The following is an 8,920-nucleotide window of genomic DNA, read 5'->3' on the forward strand; positions in this document are numbered from 1 at the left end:
CTTACAGGCTGTATAATAATGTAATCGAGTCCACGTCAATTGGCTGTGAAAATAAACTGTTGTCTACCAGCCTTGCATTCATTGTAGTCCAAGAAAACAGATTTAAGTTGGAGACAATAACTCGCATCATTGTATACTTTGGGATTTGTAGCTATGCATATGGTTAACATGTACTAACATACACTTGCACACCAAAAGAAAAGTAAAATCATGCTTTGGATAATACTGGCTCTTTAAAAAAATTGAATGTGCATTTCAAACAGTATTATCTCTGATTAGCTCCCTTATTTCTTGTACAATTTCCATGGCAACAATTTTTTTCAATTTCACTCGTCTACAAAACTTCCACTATTTCAAGGCGGGACAATTTCACACAAACAGGTCAAAAGCAAAAGCTCAGTTGGAGTATGTGAGTGTGACGCAAGTAATTTTCAGTGTGCCTATTCATATAACAGAACATTCAGTCTAATGTGAAGAAAAATAAATTACCTCGAATTTATTTGCTTAACATCGATGACTTCACCTTTCTCTACTCACTCAGTGACTCATTAGTTTCCCACCATTTAAAGGAAGATGGACTAGAGCCAAAAAACAGAGCAACTATCACTGAAGACCGAGATAAAAAAAGAGAAAACACTCACCTGTAACAGGTCATCACTGAGGACTTCAGTTTTCTCTGCTCTGTAAAAAACAATACAGCAATAGATATAAAACCCATTGTTTAATACACACTGCATACTAAACCTTTATAATTATGCATTTGGCAGATGCTTTACACTAAAACGTATGTAACGTACATTTAGGCTTTATCAGTACATGCATTTCATGGAAATTAAAACCATGATGGCTGTTGCTGGCTTGATTAGGCTACATGAAAGCCTGGTTAGGAATAACTTTGTGTTATTAAAAATGGTCATAAATAAGGGTAAAATCATGTTAACCCCAGTAATGGTTAAGTCTGGGAGTATTCAACAGCTGACAGTTTGTCCAACCAGCTGTCTGAAATGGGAGTGATAGGTATTTACTTTCCCAGGGAATTTTAGCAGCTTACTGTCAGTACTGTGAACAAATAGTTAAGGCCCTATTAATAGTAAACTATAGAGGGCTTTGACCATGGCACTGGATTATGTGCCGTCTATCTGAAACTTGGAGAATGTAAAAGAACAACGCCAACCCAAGTTCCTGCACATTACAAATCTGACACACTGCTATTTCAGAACAATAACTCAAAGACAGGTTTTGTGACCTTACATTAAATTTGCTGTCCTAAATAAGTTTTTTACTCCTACGCAATTGTTGTTTACCTAATGTCTTAGCTACTGTAAGAATGAAGGATTTCACTATGCTTAACTAGTTGAAAAACAGCTTGAGGTGGGTCTCTCAGCAAACCAGCAGACAGGTGCCTTTGTAAACCAGCAGAACAGACCAACCTAACCAGGTTTAAAACACCAGCTAACCACAGTGGGCTGGTTTAAGATGTTGAAGTATGCAGCCAGAACGATGGGAACAGGTAGATTTTGTCATATTTATGAACCATTAAGCACATGTCAACATAAAGGCTAATAAAATAAAATGCCGAGGCAATAGGAAAAATTGTTTCCTCAGTGTAGCAAGGTGGGTCTCTGTCTACTATCGCAGTTACCTTCTGTTGTGGCAACCGTAAAACCCAAATGCGTGAAGGATGTCATGTATAAACACACTAGTCTCAGCTTGTCTGTCATACCTAGAGTATTAAATACTTGCACCTTAAAGTGATAGTTCACCCAAAAATGAACATTCTGTAATCATTTACGCACCCTCGTGTTGTTCTAAACCTGCGAGTTGCTTTATTCTGTTGAACACTAAAGAAAATATAATTTCTTTGTGTAAAAATAAAGAAACTGAACCACACAAGATTACCATTAAAGTAAAATAACTGAACCTACACATAAGAGCCTGATACAAAAAAATACAGGCACTTACAGGGTTTTGCATCTGAACTCCTCATATACACTTTGTATATATTATAGTATACACTTTGTACTTTATTTATAGACTTAAAAAAACAAAGTTAAGACACTGGACAGCTGAAAGTCAGAGGTTGGTCAAGTGAATGTGAACAGGTGTGTTTTTAGTTGTTTTAAACACTGCCATATCTCTATTGCTGACTAACAGTGAATTACGGTCTTGAATCAGCTCATAGTCATCAAAGGTGATTCCCATTGCAATTATTGTAGGCTTATCATGCAAAGATTATCAACATTTGAAGTGTGGCTAATTTGGTTATGGGGCATAATATTGGGTTTTAATAAGAAATAAATGATCCGTCAAAGCTCAGGAATCTTCTGTACTTTTATTCTTTTGTCTGCCATGTTACCCACAAATCTCAGCCCCAGTTCCTCCCTCTGCCAAAACTACACAATTGTAACCTCGTGACAGTGGAGAACAGCTGCTTTTAATTAACAAAGGAAGACATGAAAAAAGGTCTACAAGACTGAAATCATTTCAAACAGAAGAACTATATGGGCCAGATTCACTAACAGCTTGCGCCAGCACAAACCATAATTTTGGCCTTAAATAACGGCTGTCGGGATTTACTAAAGACGCGCAGTGGATAATTAGCACTGAAAAGTGTGGTCTAGTTATTTTTGCGACTGACCTTATTGCATATGCATTTTTAGGGGTTTCCCTTTCAGATGCAAAATTTATGGGAGGAGATTATATTACTGGTATTTGCGCCATTACTTAATGACAAAAAAGAATGTCTTAAATCATTTTGCGCTTAAAATGGCTGCAATTGTTCCTGATAAAGGATAATCACAGAGTGCATGGTACAAGGCAGAGGATTGTTCAACACGTAACAGCAAATTTGGAATGCCAGAGGAACATAGCATATTATTCAAAAAAATATTGCTAGCCGTATGCTATTTTCGGCTTTTGTGCGTACGTAGACTTTTAGTAAAGGTCCTACGCAGTTTTACAAATGAGACCCCAGGTGTTTCAAAACGTCTTGTCATCCAGTTAATTTCAGTTTAAAATGGCTTTGTTAGCTGGGATTTTACACCCCAAATTTTCAGCTGAAATGTCCGTTAGAGGTGGGGGAAAAAAACGATTCTTAGATGCATCGCGATGCAGGACGTGGACGATTCTGAATCGATTCACAAATGTTAAAAATCGATTTTCTTTAAAAAAAATGATAATAAAGTAATATTGACAGAACGCAAAAGGTGGAACTCTGAACAGGAACGGAAGTGCAGTGTCCGGACAGTCTGTGGTGTGCACATAAAAGACAGAGATGCAATCCGATGCAATTTGTCAAACTAAACTAAAATATTTCGAAAACACGACAAACATGAGATACATATTACACTTTCCACCCAGAGGAGGTCTGCTAGTTCAGACATACATTTATATTGCTGTTGGTTCTTTGCTATGTTAATAAAATATATTGGACGTAAATTCTTTATGGGTCATTACTTGGTACTTTTAAAGCAAAGTATCTATAGTCAGATAAAAAAAAGATTTAGATAATCGATAAACGTTAATCGTTTTTAGTATCACATCACCGCCCTCTGAATCGTAATCAAATCGAATCGTGAGGTGCATAGAGATTCCCACCCCTAATGTCCGTGGTGCTGAACTCAAGCGCATCAGGCGATAGTAGATCACCTGCACCTGAACATCATCAGCTCTGCTTATTTGCGACTCTGAATTAATTTGCGCTGCTCTCATTAGATTGCGTTGGTCATTATGTAAATCAGCTGTTGCATCCGTGTTATTTGTTGCGCCTTTTTAGTAAATAACCCACAGATATTATCCCTCCCATCTGCGCTTTTTTGGAATTGCGATCTTATGCTAATTTGCCCCGTTTAGTAAATCTGACCCTAAGTGTCTTGAGAGTGTATCTTACCAAAGCCCTTGGGATTACATATAAAAACTGACCTTAAATAGTTTTGTTCATCCAAATATGAAAATTCTGTCATTATTTATTTACCCTCATGTCATCCCAGATGTATTATTCCTTTCATTCTGAACACAAACTAAAACATTTTATAACAAATAAGTTTACATTATACTTTATATGCGTGTCATGTTTATATGGGACTCGAAAGGGCAAATCTTCAAACAGCACATACATCCATCTGCAATCCAACTCCAGTGAGATGAGAAATGATATGTACGTTTGGAAAAAACGTATCAGTGTGATAAGTTCAAATATATGGCAGCACATCAATAATACAAAATCTGTCATATGTTTTATTACATGCAAGAACCACTAAGATTTTACATTATGAACATGCTGTCTTATTTGGGATGACATAAGGATTAGTAAATTATGAGACAATATTCATATTTGGATTAACTATGCGTTATTTTCAATGCAGCACTTGGTCAAAAAAGGGACAAACCCAGCCCGCTAAATTGAACCTGCTGGGATGTGTCAACCCAAAATGCTGGTTGTTTTAACCAATTGCAAATTGTAAATTCAACCCAACAACTGGTTTTGACCAATGTTGACCCAATGCTAGGTTGAAAATAACCAGCATTAGAGTGAATGCTTTTGGAATTAAGTTTCACACCCTGAGGGATAAAAAAATCAAATATCACAGCGACAATACACTGGTTTGAAATAATCTCTGAAATTATCCAGAGGTAAGTATAGATATGGCTATGATAATAATCTTTTTTGACCTATTGACTGCTTGTTTTCTGTATCAATTTATTAAACCAGACATTTATTTGAAAGGATGTTTTAAGATTATTTAATTTCAACCAAATGCAGACTTGTTGCAATTTGGGTAAGTTTGTCAAAACAAACATTGGTCACTGGCCATTGAAAATCCTCTGCAGTGATCTGACAATAGTTCTGCATCAACAGCAAATTGACAGGTGGTTGTAACCTTGATAAAATGCGAAGTAACACACGCTACACGCAAACGTTTAGGTCACCTTCCACAGAAAGACATGCATGTTTTAAAAGCAAAACCAGCCCAGATCATCTCTGCATCTGCCTTGGAGTTGATTCTTTGATTTCATTCATAGAAATGAAACTTCCTCAGTACAACTTCCTGTTTAAAAAGGAATAAGAAGAGATTTCCTCTGAGGGACTGAATGCCGAACACAGTGTACTGCCTCTTCACAATCACAGGAACCATGGAATCCCTCATCTAACCTCCTTACCCCCCAGTCCCCCTACGTCCCACCCTCAACGAATTCAAGTCTGCTTTCTGCATCACACTTAAGTAATTTATTGTTCGTAAAATAAATTCAGGAAGAGATGAGAATTCCAGATGAATATAGCTCCATGTAAATGATTTGTGCTTAATGTTCTGAATCCAAAGATTCACAGAAGGTAATTAAAACAACGGCCTTTTAGGTTTTTTATATGGTTTAAGAAATGCAAATGCATTTTATTTTTGCAAATCACACTACCTTACGGTTTATGCACTGTCAACAAAACAAAAACTGCAAAGCTGGAGCAAGCTTTACAATGCAAGGTCAAAATCCTTTGTTAACAGCTCTTTTAGCCCATGACATCTGTGAATGAATATGTGAGCCACTGACATCACAAAGTTATGAAGATTATTTTTTTTTGGGGGGGGTATGGTGTCAATGACTGCCCCTTAAATGAATAGGACACTGCAATGTCCTACTTTAAAGGACAAGTTCGGTATTTTACACTTAAAGCCCTGTTTTCAGATTGTTTATGATGAAATAGAACGGTTTTGACTGAAATTTCGACATATGCGGCTGCCCAGAGAATTTTTGGGTGTTTCTGTTTCAGCTCCTACCTTTACAATGGGTTTAATGGTGCACTGGAACAATCCTTCCTAAAATGCATTAAACTTTCGTTTACAAAGACGTGAAACTCACCGAGTGGTCAGGGGTGTTCACTGGTATGCTCACACAAAAATCGCTGCAAAATACGCATTCCAACAGGAGTTTTTGCCAACTCCATTGACTTGTATTAGTTGTGCTGTGAGGTACGGTATTACTCCGCGCCGAGAACTTTGTTTATATTCTTGCAATTGGCAATGGCGGATTAGCGCCACCAACTGGGCTGGAGTGTCTATTATTCAAGCTCTAAGCGGAAGAATGTACGGGTGTGGGGCGTTTGGAAAAATAGGTCCACAAGTTAACAACGAATGCTAAAACAGCTGTTGGAAAGCATCTTTTAACGCGATTTTTGTGTGAGCATATCATTGAACACCCCTGACCACTCGATAAGTTTCACGTCTTTGTAAACGAAAGTTTAATGCATTTTAGAAAGGATTGTTCCAGTGCACCATTAGACCCATTTTAAAGGTAGGAGCTGAAACACAAACACCCAAAAATTCTCGGGGCAGCCGCAAATTTCAGTCAAAACCGTTCTATTTCATCTTAAACAATCTGAAAACAGGGCTTTAAGTGTAAAATACCGAACTTGTCCTTTAAGATGGATATTAAACTAAAATAATTGCGAAATCTGTGATTATAATGTCATAGATGTAATCTGTCACCTCACATTTTGTAAAAACACACTAGACTGCATTATGGTGATAAAACATACACCCCCCTTAACCGCAGACAGTAATTTTATGAGTCACTTCAACATTGAGGGGGTTGCAAACTTCCTGGCATTCCAAACTTTGCAACAAAATTATAAATCACCTTTTGAAATGAAATAGGAAACGCCACAGTTAACCTCATTGTGAACAGCGTAGCATTTCGCACCGCATACTGTCCTATTGTCACCAAGTTAGCCAAAAGCCTCTGGTGGCTGATCGAATTACAGACTTTTAAAGGGAATGAGGCTGTGAACATGGATGCTAAAGGTCAGGTTAACCACCAGGTAAAGCTTCTAGGGAGGTATATCCACCCACCCAAATGTGCCACAGTGACTAAAAACAAGAAAGGTGCATTAAAATATTTATTGGAGAATGACTGCTAAAGGAAATTCCTAGATTACGGAGTAACATAATGGTGGATGTTCCCTATTCAGCCATTCTGTAAAGGGATATTTTACCTACTCATGTTGTTTTAAACCTGTATGAGTTTCTTTCCACTGTTGAACACAAAAGAAGATATTTTAATAAATGATGTTAGTCGCACAGTTGACGGTTCCATAGTAGGAAAAACAAATTCCATTGAAGTCAATAGGTACCACCAACTGTGTGCTTATCTATATTTATCAAAATATCTTCATTTTGAGTCAACAGAAAAAAAGAAACTCATGCAGATTCATTTGAATATAAAATGGAGAAGACTTAAGATAACCAGACTGGCTTAAAAAAGGACCCTAACACCCTGAAAGACCTTTGATTCTGATCCTCATAGTGAGCATTTAAAGGCCCATGTGTACACAGCTTGAGAAGTATAAAGAATGCAGTTTATCAACAGAGGAGTCAGAATTGATGAGTATGCACATACCAGTTCAATGTAGGATACGAAGTATGAGCTCAAAGGAGACTGTTAGATAGCCGACAAACAAGGCATATTATGAAATAGATGTATGTAGTGTCACCAAATAAAAAATAGAAGTCATCAAAGACATTCTAATGGATTTAATGGTTATAGTGGGAATTGTGTTGGTTGTAATGAAACCATAATGTTGTCTTTGCTGATAATGTATTTGGGTTGTATTAGTGGGATGTTATCTGGCTGGTGTGAACCGATATAACACCAATAAATCCTACTGGGATGAGGCCCAACCCAACACACTACATAAAGGAATTTTGTAATAGTTTTGATGATCAAACAGCTGACTGTCCATAATGACTTTGTAATGGAAAGTGTGGAAATTGTATTGTCTAGTTCAACAGAAGATGTTCTCATTGCACCTATAAATCTGCTATCTTCATTTATTAGAGATAGCTTATCTTAAAGGACGTCCTATTTAGATTTAGTATTAAATAAACAGTAACAAGGCCACAACCGTATTCCCACAAACAACTGAGCTACGTTATATTAAAGTTGAATATTTGCATATACAACCGCAGAGGCCGAATATATAACTTTAAACAACGGATAAAAAGTTTACTGTTTGGCTAGTTGCTGCTGATGTTGTTGTTATAAGGCGGAATGATTTGTTTAATGCAGCTGGTTAGTTATTCGGCTACCGCCTTGACAACACAACATAACAACCGATCAAGGCAAAGCGGCTCGTGCCTGACAAAAAGCATCAAGAAACATTTAAATCTATACTTGCTCTGCCAACTGTTTGATTGGCGAGCTGTTTCATCCGATTAAACTGTTTCTTCATTTTCTCGGTCTCAAAACCCAGTTTTTACGACGTGAAGAGCGTGTTCGTCATGAGCCAAAAGATCTTGCTGCGCTGTAGCGAAGTCTCGTGGATAATTACATTAAAATAACCCGGTGAACGGTTAGCTCAAGCTGCTAGAAAATTAGCCCGATCGGTGTATGAAAAAACAGCAGTGGGGGAAAAAAGTTAGCTCCGGTAAAAAGCTGTGCTCGTTTCATGTCATTCCATGTTGCAACTCTTCTCATAAGTATGATATGAGTGAGTGATGTTTTCCCATTTGCCAGCCCGTGACATCTACGGGTGAGAGTGGAAGTGCATGGCAGCGGGCTGATCACTCCAGCCGTGTCGGGCACTGCGTTTCACAGCTCCAGACTGATCGTGATGGCATTGTGTGGATATAGGGGCTGTCCCAAAACCATAGTGAGCTCACTCCATAGACTGCATTGAGCAGAAATAGGCTTTTCAAAATGAACTGGTTTCTGTCCAGACAGCGCCCAAAATTCTTGTTCGTGTAGGGAGCAAAGTAGGTTTTAAGACACAGCCAGAAAGTCTGCGTCGAGTCTCAACTCATATTACTTACTGTGATACATACACTCTCATATATCTACTATTTTTAAAGTCTAGCTTAAGATTTTATTTTATTGGTTCACTTTATGGTTCACCAATACTTTAATCTTAATAAAAAATAAATAAATGTAT

The 8,920-nt window shown here is 37.5% G+C and overlaps 1 protein-coding gene across 2 annotated transcripts in view; it reads right to left on the bottom strand.

Moving 5' to 3' along the window:
• Window positions 1-8,717, bottom strand: part of arhgap17a (Rho GTPase activating protein 17a) — a 39,438-nt gene extending 30,721 nt beyond the window's left edge. Inside the window, exons 1-2 of one of the 2 annotated variants that reach the window (XM_073866841.1) lie at window positions 8,164-8,717; window positions 642-676 (exon numbers count right to left, since the gene is read on the bottom strand). In XM_073866841.1, the coding sequence (XP_073722942.1) occupies window positions 642-676; window positions 8,164-8,221 (93 nt within the window). In that variant the 5' untranslated portion in view covers window positions 8,222-8,717. The remainder of the gene's footprint in view (window positions 1-641; window positions 677-8,163) is intronic. The other variant, XM_073866842.1, reaches the window with a different exon arrangement.
• Window positions 8,718-8,920: the final 203 nt, after the last annotated feature.

This window comes from Misgurnus anguillicaudatus, chromosome 4 (assembly GCF_027580225.2).
Source record: "Misgurnus anguillicaudatus chromosome 4, ASM2758022v2, whole genome shotgun sequence".
Lineage (NCBI taxonomy): Eukaryota > Metazoa > Chordata > Actinopteri > Cypriniformes > Cobitidae > Misgurnus > Misgurnus anguillicaudatus.